A 20,758-nucleotide genomic window follows, 5' to 3' on the forward strand; every position below is an offset into this window, starting at 1 on the left:
ATTGTTCCTAGGGTCGCCACTGGGTGTAGGTGCCCAGTATTGAGGTGGTGAATCCAGAGGTAGGACGGGGGAATGTCACACACAGGATTGTATGAGGTGAAGGTTCCTGCTGTGACCCTGGTGAGCTCTGATCTATGTGCAGTACATGGGCGGGGGGGTGAACGGCAGGTGGCCGGACATAAGTCACCCGAGCGAGCCCTGCTGACGTCACTCAGGCACCCCCAGCCAACAACAACGAAAGATCGGACAAACGTAATTGGATGACACAAAGGTGGAAGCCCCGCCTTCCCCTCGGCTCATTTTCCCCGCAGTTTACTAAAGGTCCCGCCCACCCTATCAGCGTGTCGCGCCCATTGGCTCGGAACACCTGTCTGTCATCCAGCACTTTCCTCCTCTCCCGTTCATCTAACAAGCACGTGCCTACGAGGCCTACGGGGAAGTGTTTATGGACGCCCCGCCTCCGGGTTACGTCACGGCCAGGGAAGAGGCGTGACTCGCGGTTCTATTGTCCGCGACTGGTCGTCGTCTCGCCCGGGCCCCGCCTCCCACGTACCTGTCGCTCCTCTACTGGCTGAGAGTTTAGGTTTCGCTCAGGGAGTGGGCGTGTTGTCCCGGCGAAGCCCCTCCCTCCAGTCAGCGCTGAGTAGGAAATGTCATTTGAGCAGAGAGGCGAGGAGCACTAGCCGGCTCCGGTGATCCCGGCCTTCCTAGGAACAGCCCTGACAGTGTGATGAGGACAGCGAGACCGGCCGGGCCGCGGGAGAGCACAGCTGCAGGCGATCGGGACAACGCGGGGACGGCTGAACCCATCTAACGGACGAGCCGCGTGCCCGCGCATTTCAAACCTCCCTCCTCATCCCCTGCTCCGCCAACCGTCACCGAACGTCCCCCCCTCCCCACCTCCAGCACACACCCCCACCCGGGAGGAGGAGGAGCGGCCAGCGGGGGGGAATCCAACATGGCGGAGAACGCAACCCTGGATCATAAGCACAAAGCGACAACCGTCAACTCCGGGGCCTCCTCCCCCGCCCCGGGCTCCGGGAGATCGGCATCCTCGGCCAACAGCAGCGTGGTTCCCCACTCCCCCGTAGGAGGGCTATCGGGGGGCTTGTCGCAGCCTGCCGGCTGGCAGTCTCTTCTCTCCTTCACCATCCTCTTCCTGGCCTGGCTGGCCGGCTTCAGCTCCAGGCTCTTCGCAGTCATCCGATTCGAGAGCATCATCCATGAGTTCGACCCCTGGTGAGTGAACACAATGACAGGGTGACAACAAGGGGGGCACTTCCGGGGAACGGTGACACCGCTCACACATCAGGAGGGACCGCCCACACTGCTCAGAGGAAGTGTGAAAGAATGAGAGAGGGGGGGGGGGGCTTACCTGGTTTATAGGACAGATCACTGCCACTGCTAGTCTTCAAATGGACCAATGAGAAGACAGCAAAACATTGCTGGAGGAGTGACTCCCCTTATGTTGGTGGGCACTAGGGGAAGTGGGCAAGTTGTAGGTGACCCCTTTAGGTTGGTGACTAGTGCAGATGTGGTCCCTTACATTCTTAGGAGTAGGACCCTCTTGTATTGGGGGGGTCAATGGACAGTCCCCCCTCCTCTTAATCTGGTGGTCAGTTGCCCCTTTTGCGACACACGTCAGTGCAAGAAGTAACCCCTTTACATTGGTGATCAGTGACCAGTTGTCTTATTATACATTGGTCAGTAGGACACCCCTAACTTTTGTGGGTCAGAAGACCCCTCTTACAATTGGTTGTCAGTTGCCCCCTTACATCAGAGTTCAGTAGAAGAATTAACCCCTTTCAATGGTGGTCCGTCAGTTGCCCCCCCCCCCTTCTTTTCCTTACATTGGTGGTCTGTTGCTCCTTTTTATATTGGAGATCAGTAATCAGAAGAAGTAGTAAAACATTTACATTGGTGGCCACTTGGTCCCTTTACAACAGAGATCAGAAGAATTAACACCTTTTACGTTGGTAGGTCAATGGCTATTTGCCCCTTTTTCATTGGTAGGTCAGTGGTCAGTTGCCCCCCCCCCCCCATCTTTACATTGATGGGTCAGTGGATCCCCCTCAACCTTACTTTGCTGATCAGTGGCCAGTTCCCCCCTTTACATTGGTGGGTCAGTGGACAGTTTACCCCTCCCTTACATTGGTGCTTAGTTGTCCCTTTACATCAGATGGTCATTGGCAGAAGTAACCCCTTTATATTGGTGGGTTGGTGCAGTCCCCAACTCTACATTGGTGATCAGCTGCCCCCTTTACATAAGAGTTCATTAGCAGGAGTAACCCCTTTACATTTGTGGGTCAGTGGTCAGTTCCCCCTTCTTTACTATTGTGGGTCAGTGGCCAGTTCCCCCTTAACATTGGTGGGTCAGTGGACAGTCCCCAACTTTACATTGGCGATCAGTTGCCCCTTTACATCAGAGGTCAATAGAAATAGTAACCCCTTTACATTGGTGGGTCAGTGGCCACTTGCCCCTTCCTTACATTGGCAATCAGTTGCCCCTTTACATCAGAGGTCAATAGAAGTAGTAACCCCTTTACGTTGGTGGGTCAGTGGCCAGTTGCCCCCTTTACGTTGGTGGGTCAGTGGCCAGTTGCCCCCTTTACGTTGGTGGGTCAGTGGCCAGTTGCCCCCTTTACGTTGGTGGGTCAGTGGCCAGTTGCCCCCTTTACCTTGGTGGGTCAGTGGCCAGTTGCCCCCTTTACGTTGGTGGGTCAGTGGCCACCTGCCTCCTTTACGTTGGTGGGTTAGTGGCCACCTGCCTCCTTTACGTTGGTGGCTAGTGTAGGTGGGAGGTAGGTGAGTTTGCCCTGGTTGGGAGGCTCAGTATAACATGATTTATCCCCTCTATTCTGCAGTGTCCAGCAGTGACATATGACTTTGGTTCTAGTTATCTCCTGCATAGTGGGATTGCATTGTATATGCTGTCCATACTGTCAGGTCATTTATTATTGTGATCACCGGATCCTATGTCAGGGGATCTGTCACTCATGTTCTGATTACACTTCACTCCTCTAGGAAGATCATTAGTTGGAGTTGATTTTCTAGAAGGGAATGTTTCTCCTCCAGTTCTCTGTGCAGAAGTCTTGTCTTATATTGTAGTAGCCATCTATGTATACATCTTGTGTACTTGCCGCCAGCTGAATTGTCATTTTTTGTTTGTTCAGTATTGAATGACTTTACCCCTCCCCCTCATTCTTTATGATGAGCAGCCTCAGTGCAGACATAAGATACATGTCACTTGGGTTCCTCTTTGGCACTTCTGCAATAAGACATTTTCCCTGGCAGCGGAAATAGTAAAAGTGCCAGTAATGTGTGAGAATGTCTCAGCCTACTTTCTGGTTGGAAATGAAACGTGTGGCTGAAACTGAACTTGCGTGTAGACACTTATTCAGGAGGAAGCCGTAACATTTTTATTGCTGCACATGTAGAGCGTTCTTATTCAGCCAATCAGAAATCATCTTTCATGAATCTGACAGCTGATCACTGGATGCTTTGAGGAATGAGTGTGATAAAGTTCTTGGCGTGGTTTGCTGTGATCTGCTATCCCTTTTATTTCCGATCAGTGAGCACATTTCATTTGTAATATTGGGTAATCTCACATTTGTCTGAATGGGATTTGTGCTGTTTTTATGTTGCTTTTTTAGGAGATCCTGTTTTTTTTTTTTTTTTCTCTGCAGTACACCTAATTGTCATTTCTATCTATATCTTATTATCAGAATGGAAAGACCTTTCATACCTTGTCTTCCAATAAGGAATGCATGCTGATTTTGGGTGCAGGTTGTTCATCCATCCACCACCCTGCCATATGCCCTTCTCTCCTGTGCACCGTCACATAGCTGTCTGGCAGGAGCGAAGGCGCTGGTATAAAAAACCCAGAGCCGCCTCTTCAAACTCTAGTGATTATGAAACTGTTGTGACTTGGGTAACAATCCTGCCTTTGATTACATGCGATTCAAAGGAAATAACCGTTTCTGCAGGCATATTATTTTCCTGAAACAGGCAATTGCATATAATGCAGCTGTGCAGATATATTGTGTGCGGGGAGAAAGCATTTCTACTGCGGAACTAAAGGAGAGAAGCAGGAAGTAGATTGTAAGAAGGATCGTCTCAATGTGGTGTCTATCCACAAAGGCTAACCTGGCTTTATTGTGCACACTCAATAGGCCTGTCTGTCATTGGATACACTCCGATGTAATTTAAGGATCTGACATCTGTATAGCTGAATCGTATACTCTCAATAATTATTGGATTCACTGCTTGTCTGCTTGACATTGATTTAGAGAATGCATGGCCTTGACACATGCCTTTCGCATTTAAGGAAGTCAGTGCAGCCAAATTCTTGCTTTCATTGTTAAGGCAAGTGAATGGGCAGATTCAAAGCAAGTTCTGCAGATTGTATGGGTCACAATTCAAGTGCTGAACATTCTACTTCTCTAGTTGATGGCTGGAGTGGGGAGATTATAGACCTTGCACAGGTTCACTTGGGCCTATTGCTGAAACATAACAGAAAAGCTGCGATTATTGCTTGAAACCTTCCACTTTTTATTTTTTGTCTTGTTTCTAGTAATTTTCTACCAACTGTACAATTTTAATAAAAGACACATTTGGTGTATTTCACTTGTTTTATAAAATTCATCTGAAAGCAAATTTTAATAATTTCTTTGCTTAGTTGCTGCGCTATATTTTAGTTTCTTAAAGCCTGACTCAAAATATTTAAAATGATCTCTTGCAGTGAAGCTGTCTCTGCACTGAAAGGGTTGATGGCTGATTTGTTTCTAGGGGAGAGGACACACTGTTTAACTTGACTACCCCCCCCCCCCCCCCCCCCCATACTCAGTGTATGGTCCTTGGCGTCATTATGTCCAGTCTAATGCCTCGTACACACGCAACGATTATCGGCCAACCGATCGTCCGACTTTTGTCCAGAGTGGTATTTTGTTGGTTGGAATGTGCCTAGACTGCACACAAATTTTCTCGGCCAACAACAATCTACTTCAGAAGTGATGTCATGTGCTGGTTTACTTTCCTTCTCTGAGCATGCCCAGTCTTAGTCAGTACAGATTTCGGCAGACAAAAATCTGATGAGCGACGGAAAATCGGCCGTTGTGTTGACAGCCAACAAAAATTTTATAGCATGCACACCAGATTTTTTTTCGGCCGAAAAGTCAGAGTCGGTTGTCGAAAGCATCATACTAACAAGCCGAAAATCGGCCGATCGGACGTTGGCCGAAAGTTCACGGCCAACTATCGATGCGTGTGTACGAGGCATTAGGCTTTTGACCCTGCTTTGGTCTTGATGGTGTCAGGATCCTAGACCGCTGGAGTGTTGGGGAGAAGATGCAGGGACTGGTGTGGCCAGTGACAGTAGAAAATGGCTTGCCATTACTGGTGGTAAAGAAACAATGCCCCGTTTTTATTATTGGGGCGGGGGTGGAAAAGTGCACCCGCCTTTTGGTTGCCGGTGGGTGGAAAAGTGCACCCGCCTTTTGGTTGCCGGTGGGTGGAAAAGTGCACCCGCCTTTTGGTTGCCGGTGGGTGGAAAAGTGCACCAAAGACCATATAAAGGCAAGCAAAGGGCCGTAGTTTGAAGACCCCTGCCTTAGACCAAATGGCCTAGGAATCAGACCTAACATAGATAAATTTTTTCTTTTATGTGGCACACCGCAATGCACCGTGCTTTCGTTGCCCACAACTGAATTGGTGTGTTTCAGGCATAGTTCATAATGAATGTTGCCGTGGTTTGTGTTCTACAATGCGTTGTGGTTATTGCAAGACAACAGTGTGAAAAGAGACTTTATTCTGGAAATTGAATGGCCAATAACTTATCAAGAATATAAATCCTTCATGAAGGTAAGCGGACATGAGACTGAGGCCTAAGTAATACTGAGCTCCCATAATCCCCTAGAGGTGAATTATTACTCTCGAGGAGCACAAATGGGAGTTTTTGGGGGAACCTCTGCTTAAAGTAGCATCAGTTGCTAGGATGGCTGTAGTTACACTTGTTGAGCCACTGCACGATAAAACCAGAGCCATTCACCGCTGCGCGATAAAACCAGAGCCATTCACTGCAGTTTAAGATTTGGGGCCATCTATAAAGCCTCATGCACACTCATGCTCATGGGCGTTTGAAAAACAAGGAGCTGCAAAGCCAGTTCTGACGCCAGGAAAAAGCAGCTGTAAAAGCGTGCTTTTAGAAGCAGTTTGTATTGGCATTAATGCACGTTTTAGCCACTTTTAGCAGCCTTTCTCCCCCCCTCTTCTACTTTCCAACATCAAATCCAACTACTGCAGCCTAAAAACATCTGATGTGGCCTAATGCTGTATGCAGCGTTAAGCAGCCTTTAGCAGCGTCAAGCTCCCGGCAAGCAAAACTGAAGGTCCCCACAGACCCTCAGAGCGCATGCGCCGCTCGCGTGAGCGACTGCATGCACTGCACGTGCCGGTTTAGGAGATATTATTTGTACCTACAGGTAAGCCTTATTATAGGCTTACCTGTAGGTAAAAGCGTCAAAAAGCGGTATGCTACCGATTTAACGTTGCTGCTCCAGAACGCACTGGCCCTGGGTTTTTTTTTTTTTTTTTTTTTTTTTTTTTTGTATTAAAAGCAAACTTTTAGGTGGGGTTCACCAGTCTGCATTTTTAATGAGCATTGCAACACCTGTTTAAACAAGTTGGCACCCGTTTTCTTGCACTGGCATGGATTTCAAAGGGCCCTTCAATATTCCTTGACATGTATTTGTGGGAACCCAGCTTTATTTATCTCGATTACTGGTAATGTCACCTTTTGCCAGATATCTTGGTCTGCATGAAATTGTGGAGGGAAAAATTGTCACATGAAATAAAACACTTTGAATTCATATACTGAATATTAGAACTGCACCCGGCTTCAAGAGTACAATTCTTTTATAAAGGTAATTCTACATTGTCTGGTTCTGCAATTGTTGAATTGTGACAGTTCGCATAGTTTATACATATTTTAGGGAGATCACCGAGTACATTGATTTTTAGTTTATCCTTGGCTTGCATACAATACACAGAGCTCTGCTAAATTGTGTTTGCTTCAGCCTCATTTAGGAATGGTGACTTTGTACAGTCTGATTCTTCTCTCCTTGCTGCTTTGACATTGAGCAACAACAAAACAAATTAAGCCCGGTTCACATTTGTGCATTCCTGTTCACCGGTTCAGGTGCAAATTTTTGCCTGAATTCGCACCTGAACCTGACCCAAACGCACAGGACCATTTTTTTAAATTGCACCGCGGCCACCCTGGACATGTGAACCGGCTCCATTGAGAGCCGGTCACATTCCTCTGTTATGCGAACTGGATGCGACGTAGAACACATCCAACTCGCATATATGTGAATCCAGCCTAAAGCAGGCTATACTGTACATAATGCAATTTTCTTTCCTTTAGCCATGGGTTGGGGTTGAAGGAAAGGAAATTGCTTGATTCCCCCATCAACACAGATCGTGTTAAGGGAATCCTTCCCGCTGTGCTATTGTATCCTGACAACGGGAGGTTTCCTCCAGTGATCACTGCCACCACCTATAGCCGCAGGGTTAAGCACACCCTCCTGTCTGCATACCTGGACTAAGGGCAGATGGATTCCAGGAAGTCAATTAAATTGTATGGTAACTGTATTGTCTGCCCTCATGTTGTAAAGCGCTGCGTAAACTGTTGGTGCTATATAAATCCTGAATAATAAGTAAATGCTACATGAACCATCTGCCCTTACTCAAGATGGCCACAGCTAGAAATGATAGGGGGTGTTTTTTAAAGTGCTTTCTTTGCAAAAAAAAAAAAAGCACGGAGACATGGATGGATGGAGGGGGGAGTTTGCTTTGAATATTAAAAATGAATTCAATAGCATTTTTTTGGTTTGTGGTGCTGAGATGCATATTGGTTCCACTTTAAAGGTATATTTAATAGTAAGTGCACATTATTTTTGCAGGTAAAAAAATGTGCATTCATTTTTTGGAGCCTGTAAAGCATTGCAGCGGTGCCCACCCTTGTATTGCGCGCTCTGGCGGTGCCCACCCTTGTATTGCGCGCTCTGGCGGTGCCCACCCTTGTATAGCGCGCGCTCTGGCGGTGCCCACCCTTGTATAGCGCGCGCTCTGGCGGTGCCCACCCTTGTATAGCGCGCGCTCTGGCGGTGCCCACCCTTGTATAGCGTGCGCTCTGGCGGTGCCCACCCTTGTATAGCGCGCGCTCTGGCGGTGCCCACCCTTGTATAGCGCGCGCTCTGGCGGTGCCCACCCTTGTATAGCGCGCGCTCTGGCGGTGCCCACCCTTGTATAGCGCGCTCTCTAATGTGTTGGCCATCTAAAATGAATATGCCTGTTTTATACTGCCTGCTATGTGGCAGTCTTGATTAATCTCCCTTACTATTTCAAAAGTCTCCACAGTTTCAAACTTTATATTTTGGATTCAGTTAGCATAAGTTTCTAAAACTTTTTTTAGGAACATCTGTGAACGTCATTCAACTTGGCTTAAAGCAGAAAAACTATTAATAACGTTCTCAAAGATGCAGAACGGTTTCGGGAGTTTATTGGAACTGCTTGTATGTGAGGCAAAGCTTTCTGATCCAGACAAGAGATATTCCTACACACTGCAGACTTACTAAAAATAGTAATGGCATTTTTAACAAAATTTTGTAATAAACAGTGTGTTATATTGCAGATTACCAGTCTTAGCTGTGATGGCTGCCTGGTGATCCGACCAGTAAGTCTGTTATTTCTCAACTTTAACAGACCCACGTGTCCAGCAAAAGTGTCAGTTGGAGGGTTGAGACAAAGCGGGTGATTACAATGGTTGGCTTTTTTTTAAATTGTTGTTATTCCTTTTTTATATGAAACCTTTTATACCAAACAGATAAAAATAAAACCGGTTGTTCTAAGTGTTTTTTATTTATTTTTTACCTGGAGTTTAGCGGAGTTCCACCCAAAAGTGGAATTTCCGCTTTAGGTAGTGCTAACCCCCTGACATGCCACATTTGGCATGTCATTTTTGGGGGGGGGGGGGAGAGCAGGTACCTAGTTTTCACATGTACCCGCTCCCACTTGCGCTCGGAGCGCCGCGGCACCCTGAGCGGAAGTTCTCTCCCCCTCCCTCCCCTGCAATCTTCTGGGACATGTCAGAGGTCCCAGAAGAATGCCGGCCAATCACGATGCGTAGCGCAACTCGCGCATGCTCAGTGCGTACCCGGCTGTGAAGCCGCAAACTGTCACAGCCGGGTGCCCACACCAGTGATGCCGGCGCCACAGAGCAGAGAGGGAGAAGAGCGAGGCTTCGGGCGGCCGCATCGCTGGGCCGTTGGACAGGTGAGTGTGTGAGGCTGGAACTCCGCTTTAAGTCAAGGCCATCTAAATCTGCTAGTGCATGTAATGCTACCCTTTCTCCAAATTGACAGTGCTGCTGTCTAAGGGCTCATTTACTCTTGCTTTGACTTGAACGCATATTAAAGCACCTATCCCTTTAAAATGTTTTTTTTTTTTTTTTTTATGCTTCGGTGATGCTTTTTTTAGGCTTTAATAAAGCTTGGCAAATGCTGTGTGTGTTGATTTTTCTTTGTTTTAAAGGGGACCAGCAAGGTGGATTTGATTTTAAATCAAGTCAATTTAAATCCTTAGTAAAGACTTGATTTAAATCATAATTTTTAAAGCGCAACTGTCATCTCTGTCCCACAGCAACTCCTCCTCTAATGCCTCGCACACACGCGTCAATATTTGGCCGTGAATTTTCAGCCAACATCCGATCGGCCGATTTTCGGCTTGTTAGTATGATGCTTCCGATAACCGACTCCAACTTTTCGGCCAAAAAAAATCTGGTGTGCAGGCTATAAAATTTGTTGGCCGTCACCACAACGGCCGATTTTCCGTCAGTCAGTACAGATTTCGGCAGACAAAAATCTGATGAGCAAGACTGGGCATGCTCAGAGAAGAAAGAACACACAGAAAGTAAACCAGCACATGACATCACTTCTGAAGTAGATTTTTGTTGGCCGAAAAAATTTGTGTGCAGTCTAGAGCATATTTCAACCAACACAACAACCCTGGACAAAAGTCGGCCGATAATCGTTGCGTGTGTACGGGGCATAACTCGCTGTTGATTCACCGACAGTCCCATTCACTTTAATTGGACAGCTGGTGATGCACCAGTGACACAACAAGGTGAGGGACGTGGATGCCGATAACAGGGGCGGCCATGATGGATCTGAAATGACAGGTGCTCTTTAAATGTAAAAACTTTTTCTTCGTGGTAGTTAGAATCTTTAATATTTGCAAACAAAATGATGGTTTCCTACTTGGAATAAGCAGCTTTCAGGTTAGTAAAACAGCGATATCCGATTAAATCATACAGTTTGTAGTGTACATAGATTACAAAACAATGGTATAAAGGAATATTCCTGAACTTTGTTTTAGCTCACTGTTACTGTGAAATTGTGTGAAGACATCAATGCAGTGCATGTTATGTTAGTGTGCAGAGCTTGGATTCATTGAATGCGTTCAGCAAACATCTAAATATTGCAGGATATACAGCCTCATTCTACGTAACTAAGCTCCATTTCATGTTTAAAGCGGAGTGTCACCCAAAAGTGGAACTTTCGCTCATTTGCTTCCTCCCCCCTCCAGTGCCACATTTTGGCCCCTTTTGGGGGGGGGGGGTACCAGATTTGACAGGTACCCTTCCCCACTTCCGGGAGACAGCGCCATGGCGTCGTTCCGTCCAGTTTCTCCTCCCCGCCGCCGCTGAGCCAATCAGAATGTGCAGTGTGCTTCGCGCATGCGCAGTAGGGAGCCCGCTGTGAAGCCAAAAGGTTTCATTGCTGGTTTCCCTCACGGTGAATGGTGGAGGCGGTGACAGCCGATCTGAAAATCGGCTGGGGTACTGACATTGAGGGCTCCCTGGACAAGTAAGTGTCTATATATTAAGTCAGCAGCTACAGTATTTGTAGCTGCTGACTTTATCTTTTTTTCTCACAACTGGAACATCTCTTTAATAAACTAAATTATTAATGTATCTTGCATGGGAAAACTATCTTTTAGATAGATTTTTTACTCAAAAGCTTTTTATTCAAAAGCATTTTATAAAAAAAAAAAAAAAAATCAATGATTTAAAAAAAAAATACAAAGATATTTTTTTTTTTTTTTTTTTTTACCATGCTGGGGCCCAGTAGAACCTTGGCTCAGTAGTAACCCCTAACTCTGCTGATTTCTCCCCCCCCCCACATAGTAGTAACACCCAGCTGTGCTGATCCTACTCTCCTGCTGCTCCACTCTTTACACATGTCACATTTGCATATATTCGTTTCCCGAATATATACACAGGAATCAGAAGTGTTGATTTCTTATTTCCGGTTTTGCTTGTTGGTTTCCTAGTGCATCCTGGGATATCTCATACCTGCAATACCTCCAAAAAAAAGGGAAGCTAATGCTGAATAAAAGCCCCTCAAAAGCGTCGGGTGCTGTAAGCAAGCTTTGTCATTAGACTTCTGTGGAGGCTTTGGAGACTGAAGCATCAAGAAAGTGACATGGGGCATGTTTGCTTAAAAAAAACCCCCCCCCCCCCCCCCAAAAAGCAAGGCTTTAACAGGACTCTAAGGTAACCATTTTATTTAGTGACAGGCGCTTTAAATGGCATTCAGAGCACTTTAAAAAAGTGTATCCAATGCCACATTTTGCAGCAAGTGCTAAAGCTGTCAATCCTCCATCCAGACTGGAAACTTCTTTAAGATGGGTATCGCCAGGTAAAAATTAAGGAAACCAGTTTGAAAAGAAAACTAATGCAGCTATCATTTATTGGTTATTTTTTTTCCAAACACTATTAAACCCAAGCATAAACTGTCGTGTGAAGGCTTTCTTACACTGACTATAGAATGTCTCTAGCTTAGAGCTACAAAAAGACCGCTCTGTCCTTGCACCATTCACTGACCACGGAGTCACCGTGACATTTTCCGTGTTCCAGGATGTCTTCACACTACATGCAATTATGTGATTTAACAGAATGTTTTAGCAAAATTTGGATGAGGACTTGCCCTGCAAACTGTTTCTGGGGGTGGGGGTAACTTAATATTAGGAAAAGGTATACAGTAAACCCACATGCGGGGGTTACGTTCCGGACCCAGCTGCGAAAAGTGAAAATCTGCGAAAAAGAAAAACCCTATTAAAATGCATTGTAGGCATGTTTTTTTTTACTGTCACTGTACGTGTAAAAGCATTTTAAGGTCTTTAAACACACTTTTAAAACAATATAAACTCATTTAAACACATAAAAGATACTGAGAGACATAGCAAGAGCTATGGAAAACACAAAAAATATTTAATTTTGAATGATTTATATAGTAAAATAACACTACAAAAAAAAAAATGCAATATACCGCGACCGCAAAAACTGAACCGCGATGGAGCGGGGGTTTACTGTAACTCTTTGTGTAAATGCCACAAAGTTTCAACCATATCTTTACAAATGGGTATAGTAACCTTCATCAAATGGATCCTGGGCAGATCAGACTGCTTTTCAATAAAGGGTATTGCTTACACCAATAAATTTGACAGATAACCTCACTTTTCTTCATAGTTTGACATAGTTGTCCAATTCCCTCATGTAATAAAATCACCTTGGATTCCAAAGGGCAAAGTAAAAACCATAAAAATAACATATTTAGTGCCCCTGTAACCAATTTCTATATCAGCCATCAGATATCCAAAGGAATGATTGGTTTTTCTCTATTCGCTGACAACCACTTCTTCAGGAGGGCGAGTCCTGATCTATCTATGATCCAAACATAAATTCATGAATCAAAAAACTTACAAGATCATGGATTATTTTCATAGGTACATAAAATACGCTGTTTTAGTATATAAACCAGCTAAAGGTGCTTGCTGTGATGGAACGATAGAACTCCAAAGATTGTTTGTTCTACAGCTATGGTATTGGAATGTTGTCTATACTGGAGACCGTTTAGTAGGGTGAGTTATCTGAGGAACGTAATTAAAAAATGTGCTCTCTAAAGATAATTTGGCAAATAACTCTACATTCAGTTTTCAAGAATTTGAAAATGTTCCCATAAATTCCAGGTTAGTTTGGAACAGGGGTAGGGAACCTATGGCTCGTGAGCAAGACTTGGCTCTTTTGATGGCTGCATCTGGCTCGCAGACAAATATTTAATAAAGGGGGGGCGTGTCCGGACGTGAGGTTTGCTGGACGTGTAGTCCCAGAGCTCCGCTGCGTCTACCACTCAATTCAGTGCCATCCATGTAGCTGTGCCCGGTGCCAAGGAGATTTCTGCACCCATTGAAGGTACACTTTGTGGGCTACCCACCGCTACTCTCAGTTGGTCTCTGGGTGACCGGATTGCCGCGCTACGGACCCCACGGCCTACTCGGGGTACCGCCACCGGCTCGTGTGCTGTGCATCTGAGGGCCTTGGCAATCATCGCCGGGTAAGGAGACCTGCCATCCGCTCCCTGTGCCCCGACAGACACCCGGGGACCCGCGGGAGTTGCCTCTCGCATCCAATGCTGAAGGCCTTCAGCGGCCGGCCGCCATATTCTCAGAGCCTATACTCACCTCCATCATTCCCAGGCCTGCAGGCGCTTCACCTCTCTGGCCTCATTGCATGCCTGCCTGATCTGTTCTCTTCCCGACCCGACTCCAGGCACTTTAACACGGCTCCATCTACTCACTGTATAGCTGTGGCCCATGAGTATTAAAGGTCCCCAACCCCTGAAATAGAGTGTATGGCTTTCACGGAATTACATTTGAAAATATGTGGTGTTCATGGCTCTCTCAGCCAAAAAGGTTCCTGACCCCTGGTTTGGAATATAATACTCTAATTTAATTTGGGAATAATACAAGGTATTTTAATATTTTAATTACATGTTCATCTTCCCCCCCCCCCCCCCCCCATCCAATTAATGGTGTTGGTACATGCCTTCAGAGTTCCATTTTTCCATTACGGCGAGCACCTTTAGCCGGTTTGGACACACACGGAGCTGGCAGGGAGGGAGGGGGTGAGGGAGACAGAGCTGGGGACAGAGGCATGCAGGCTGAACATTTGTGATCAGGGCTCATTAGCCATGGATTATTATGGTCAGCTCATGGAGGACACAGAAAGTGGCAGAATCAGACAGGTTTAGAGTTTATACAGAGGCAGGTTAGGTAGCACAAGCACTGTCTATTTTCTATTTTATTTTACTAGTTCCTGACCTGCTGCTGCAGGTCAGCTCTATTACGCGAAATGACATAACCTGTACGTAGTTTGGTGTAATAGCCAGTGGGGGCACGCACTGACTGTCCATGGGAGGAGCCAATCAGCATGTCCGGCGGACAAGACGGCCACCCGTGATCGCTCCCTATAGAGACAGAACGGTGGTTTGCCTATGTAAACAAGGCAGACTGCTATTCTGTCTGAGATGAACACGGGGATCTTGTGTTCCTGCTATTTAGGAGCACAGGTCTCTTTGTTCATCTAGCAAGTACAACCCCCACACAGTTAGAAAGCACCCCTAGAGCAGTGATGGCGGACCTTTGCGCCCCAGATGTTTTTGGAACTGCATTTCCCATGATGCTTATGCACTTTGCAGTATAGTTAAGCATCATGGGTAATATAGTTCCAAAACATCTGGGGGTGCCACGGTTCACCATCACTGCCCTAGGGACACATTTAACCCTTTGATCGCCCCTGGTGTTAAACCCTTCCCTGCCACTGTCATTAGTACAGTAACAGTGCATATTTTTAGCATGGATTAGTAGTAATGTCACTGGTCAATCCCACCCAAAAATGTCAGTTAAGTGTCCGATCTGTCCGCCGCAATGTCGCTGATTGCCGCCATTACTAGTAAAAAAGAAACCACCTAAATCTATCCCCTAGTTTGTAGACGCGATAACTTTTGCGCAAGCCTATCAATATACACTTATTGGTATTTTTTTTTTTTTTTTTTTTTTTTTAACCAAAAATCCATAGCCGAATACATATTGGCCTAAATTGGTGAAAACCTTTTATTTAATTTTTTTATTGGGAATGTTTTAGAGCAGAAAGTAAAAAATATTGTTTGTTTTTTTTTTCTTTTTGTTTTAAACTGCAAAAAATAAAACCCCCCGAGGTGATCAAATGCACCAAAAGAAATCTGTGGGGGGGAAGGACATCGTTGTTTTGGGTACCGCGTTGCACGGCCGAACAATTGTCAGTTCAAATAATGCTGTGCCGTATCGCAAAAATGGCCTGGTCATTAAGGGGGTAAAACCTTCCTTTCCAGAAGTAGTTGAATATGAAAGAACTGGAGAGGATTTATAATATGTTATAATTCCACTCTGGTTTTTGGTTTTCAGCGCAGCACTTTGTCTAAATATCACTATTTTAATATGTATTAACACACTTCAAAGTATAATGAATTTCTTCCGCTGTAGTCTAGAAACGTATTAATTTTTTCGCTAGTGCGACATTAATAGGGCATGAAAAAAAAGATAAAAAAAAAAAAAAAAAAAAAAAGCAAATGTTTCTTGATTTTTGAAAAGCATTCTCTATACAGAAAATGTATAGCATATCCTGTCCTTTCTTTATCCTTAGTTTATGGAATAGTTTAGTATTGCCTTAATTTGCGTACATTTTGTATTTCCTTTAACAGAGCAGTAGCCCTAATTCCTTAAAGTGGAATTTAACCCAAAAACAAAAATGTTATGTTGTTGCTCTTTACAGATTCTTTTTATGGGGTGGCTGAGTTTTTTTCTCTTTTTTTTTTTTTTTTACCTCACTTGGTGGTCTGTCCAGTAACCCACTTAGGGCCCTATTAACACCTGAGCGTTTTACGAGCTGAAAAACGCTCATCTCTGAAGTCCCACAAGGCCCAACAAGCAAAATCCCATTCATTTCAATGGCCCCTGTTCACATATGAGCGTTTTGGCGCCTGAAGCAAAACGCCAAAGCTCAAAAAATTACATGAGCTTTTTTTGGCAGATTAGAATCCTTTTTGTTAGATGTCAATGCCTAAATACTGGAAAGATGTACACCGCTTTACACAAGTCGCTCCGACTTAGAAAAAGGGTCCTGTACTACTTTGGGGCGACCTGCATTGACTTCAATGATGTGAAGTCCGTGCATGCCGCTCAGAGGTCGCGGTGCGAGCTGCGCACCGTGACTTCACAGGAACCCCCGGCAAATCGGGTCGCGCCTATGTGAACCGGCTCTAAAAGTACAGACCGCGTAAAAATAGTGACCCGAAAAATAAATTTCCCATAGCCCCTCTCGCACAGAAACATGAGCGGCCTTTCCCCAGCATGGGGTATTTAAATGTGTTGCGTGCATCCCCATGCTGGTGTCCCATTGTTCTCTATAGACACACGGCTGCACAGACACAGCTGCTGTGTCCCAATATGGCGTGCGGATAGCTGAACGCAGATGGAGTTCAGGGACCCGCACCAGCATGTCATATTGGAATACAGGGACTGTCTGTGCAGCCACGTGCCCCAGTAGAGAGTAGTGGGACACCATCATGGGGATGCACGCAACACCTATAAATACCCCATGTAGGGGAAAGACAGCCCTGCACAAGGGCTTATATGCCATCGCCCCATGTAAACGGGGCCCAACAGTTTCTTACATCTCGTCGGGACTCTTGGTCCGATCCAGATCCTACTCTGTGCTTGATTTAGATTTTATATAATGGAACATTAAAAACTTCCAATGGTCGGCAGGAACATTTAAAACTCTGGCCACAAGAGCCCCTTTTAAAGATACAGGATTCAAGTGAGGCAATTTGTTCCCCTTTTTAACTGAGATCCTTTTTGGGTGGACTGGTCCTTTAAGACATTTTGGCTGAGATTGGGTGTGGGTTTTAATATCGAGACCTCTTTAGGTTTGCTTGCATTTTAAATAGAAATTGGTATATTTTTTACTCGTTTACTCGATCTGCTTCTAGAAGTAAAGCTGTGCTTCCCGTTTATTGGTCCAGTAATATATTCCTGGCTGTAGTGGCGGCTTGAGTGCTGTTTCGAAAATGAAAATATTTCATTTTACTAATATAATTTGAACAGTGCAGTTCATTTCATTGGGTAAACATGTTCACTTCAGATTATTTGTGTTCCTAATGCTTTTCCACTGCTAAGGATTCATTCTCGTATAGTTTTATTAACCTGGTTCTAAGACGTGGATATTGGATCAAAAGCCCACCTTTTTGATAGAGGGCTTTGCAGGGCGTTTATATAGTGGAGTGTAAAGGGGGAAAAAATGAAACATGGAAAATTATTTAACTATGGAAATCCCAGATAATGCCACTTTTTCTACTATGCTATCGGATTAATATCAATGATAACATTTTTTTCCATTGACTAATGTCAAGAAGGGAACAGATCAACATAGACGTGTTTTTATGGCTCAGCTAAACAATGTATTGGGTTTACTTTAGAGATAGGACCGGAAGGATTTTTTTCATTTGCCTTCTGCATGCTGCCAACCCAAACTGCTGCAAGAAATTCTATACTGAGCAAACGGAAACTTGCACAGGGCTAAGCATGCAGGGCCTTGGCAGGGAATGCGGTGTACATAAGGTATATGTGTTTTAATTATGTATTTTGCAGTTTGCCTGGAGTTTCTCCTTAAACCATTTGCATCAGTCCCTATCCCCAAACAAGCTTCTAATCTCATACCCAAAACATAGGCACTCCACGATATGAACCGCTTTGTTAGGTGGAAAAGCAGCCTATAAGTGCTTGTTGGACTGCGTGGTGGGAATAGGCAGAATACTATATAGCAGGGGTCTCCAACTTTTTAAACAAAGGGCCAGTTTACTGTCTTATAGACTTTAGGGGGGGGGGGGGGTCAGTCTGTAGTAAGAGTAGAAAAGCTTATCGGTGGGGAAAACCTAATGCCCCATTATTTTTTCAGTGAGAGTATCTGTGCCTCATCATTTGTGTCAGTGGGGAGGAATTGTGCCCCATTGTTCGTGTCACTGGGAAGAATTATTCCCTGTCATTTGGCCCCATTGTTGGTCTCATTGGGAGGAAAAGTGCCCCGTCATTGGTATCTTTGGGCCCCATTGTTTCTCATTGGGAGGAAAAGTGCCCCGTCATTGGTATCTTTGGGCCCCATTGTTTCTCATTGGGAGGAAAAGTGCCCCGTCATTGGTATCTTTGGGCCCAATTGTTGGTCTCATTGGGAGGAAAAGTGCCCCGTCATTGGTATCTTTGGGCCCAATTGTTGGTCTCATTGGGAGGAAAAGTGCCCGTCATTGGTATCTTTGGGCCCAATTGTTGGTCTCATTGGGAGGAAAAGTGCCCGTCATTGGTATCTTTGGGCCCCATCGTTGGTGTCATGGGGGAAATTGTGCCCCGTCACTGGTATAACTGAGGAATTTTGCCCCTTTATTGGTGTCAGTAGGGGGAATTATGGCCCCAAGGGCTGAATAAAAGCAAGCAAAGGGCCGCATCTGGCCCCTAGGCTGCAGTTTGGAGACAACTACTATATAGGATATGCAGATCCACTACAGATCATGCTAACCACTGCTGACTGTACCAGGTTGGACCCCATTTTACTTTCAGATCTGCCGTAATTCTTCGTGGCATAGATTCAACAAGGTGTTGGAAACATTTCTCAGATTTTGGTCCATATTGACATGATAGCATCACTCAGTTGCTGCAGATTTGTCGGCTGCACATCCATGATGCGAATCTCACATTCCACCACATCCCAAAGGTGCTCTATTGGATTGAGATCTGGTGACTGTGGAGGCCATTGGAGTACAGTGACCTCATTGTCATGTTCAAGACACCAGTTTGAAATGGTTTGAGCTTTGTGACACGGTGCATTATCCTGCTGGAAGGAGCCATTAGCAGATGGGTACACTGTAGTCATAAAGGGATGGACAAGGACAGCAACAATACTCAGGTAGGCCGTGGTGTTTAAACAATGCTCAATTGGTATGAAGGAGCCCAAAGTATGCCAAGAAAATATCCCTTACACCATTACACCACCACTACCAGCCTGAACCATTGATACAAGGCAGGAGGCAATGTTTTTCCAATCTTCTATTGTCCAATTTTGGTGAGGCTGTGTGAATTGTAGCCTCAGTTTCCTGTTAGCTGACAAGAGTGGCACCCGGTTTGGCCTTCTGCTACTGTAGCCCACCTGCTTCAAGGTTCGATGTGGTTTTTGTTCAAAGTATTCTGCATACCTTGGTTGTAACAAGTGGTTATTTGAGTTACTGTTTATCGTCTCGAACCAGTATGCCTATTCGCCTCTGACAACAAGGCACTTTGTCCACATAACTGCAGCTCACTGGATATTTTCTTTTTCGGCCCATTCTCTGTAAACCCAAGAGATGGTTGTGCATGAAAATCCCAGTAGATCAGTTTTTGAAATACTCAGACAAGCCCATTTGGCACCAACAACCATGCCACGTTTAAAATCCCTTAAATCCTGTTTCTTCCCTGTTCTGATGCTCGGTTTGAACTTTAGCAAGTTGTCCTCACCACATCTAAATGGCTAAAAAGCAATTGAACAGGTGTACCTAATAATAAAGTGGTCGGGGTATGTGTAATGAATAACCAAACATAGTGTTATACAGAGGCGACCCCGGGTCACTGTGTGTGTTAGCAATCTACGCCTGGTTTTGGTAAAGGCAGGCCTGCTGATTGCACACCTGTGGGCTGGGTCCATATTATTCCCAGGGTTAGCACTCCCAGTTGGAGACAGCTGCACCCGGGCATACAGGAGGTCTGGCCCAGGAGTCAGGAGGACTCCAACCGACAGAAATGAGGTCTGTGTATGGGAGTCAGGAGGGCTCCCACCTTCCCTGAGAGAGAGGCTGCAGTTGGCAGCCAGAGCTTACAGGTCTGCAGGAGGCAGATGTATTCCGCAACAGCGCAGTATGAAGCTGATCCCAAGGAAGCTACAAGGAAGCTTGGCCAAAGGATACTTGTATTGGTCTGAGGATCAAACCTTAGGCCTAGGCGTGAGGTTTGAAGCAGCCTTGTTGCATGTGAGTAAGCCAGGAGGCTGAATAAACCAATTAAGTAATGGTGGAACCCCTGCGAGGGAAATTGCTGTGGGTTTTGTGAACTTTCCGCTATTTAAATAAAAATGGGCTACCATGCCCTTAAAAAAAAAAAGGGTCTGGACTGACGCTACTTCTTCAAATCGCATTCGCCACTTGAGATTAATTGCCCTGAATCGTTAGTGTGTATGTGTGTATAGTAGGGCTGAACGATAGTCGATGTGATATCGACTATCTTGCTGCAGGCGTGGGCGATAGTCACATCGCCGAAGATACGATGTAAGGCATAGTAGGCATTAGGCAGGGAGAAGGCGGGATGACTCGCAGTGGTTGTAGCAGAACACAGCCCGACATCCGTCCCACACGTTCAGTCTGGCTGCCTGAAGCTAGCCTAGTTCTCCAGCTGATGGTAATATGATCCTAGAGTGAGGAGCTCAGCTCCTCCCTGTAACCAATCAGCGGCTCCCAGCACACTGACACTGAAGAACTGGAAACAAGCTTGTATTGTAACAGTTCAGAGTGAAGAGTCAAGTCAGTTCACTGAGTAGTTCAGTACACCGAACGTGTGGGACTGGACTGATGTCATGTCAGGCTGTGTTCTTCTACCTCCTGCCACCACTGGTAGTCCTGACTGTGCCTAATCCACACTGTCACTGTCAATCCCTACAATAACATTAACCCTAGCTGTATGGTGCAATCTGCAATTACAATCAGAAGAAGGCTGCGCTGCTGCAATACTTGGAGACTGCAATCATTCT

At 45.5% G+C, this 20,758-nt stretch overlaps 1 protein-coding gene across 1 annotated transcript in view; it reads left to right on the forward strand.

Moving 5' to 3' along the window:
* Window positions 1-603: 603 nt before the first annotated feature.
* The window catches only part of STT3B (STT3 oligosaccharyltransferase complex catalytic subunit B), a 268,786-nt gene continuing 248,631 nt past the window's right edge, over window positions 604-20,758 (forward strand). Inside the window, exon 1 of the mRNA XM_082258272.1 lies at window positions 604-1,239. Within this exon, the coding sequence (XP_082114398.1) occupies window positions 959-1,239 (281 nt within the window). The 5' untranslated portion in view covers window positions 604-958. The remainder of the gene's footprint in view (window positions 1,240-20,758) is intronic.

Source organism: Pelophylax lessonae, assembly GCF_965119305.1.
Source record: "Pelophylax lessonae genome assembly, chromosome: 5".
Taxonomy (NCBI): Eukaryota; Metazoa; Chordata; class Amphibia; order Anura; family Ranidae; genus Pelophylax; species Pelophylax lessonae.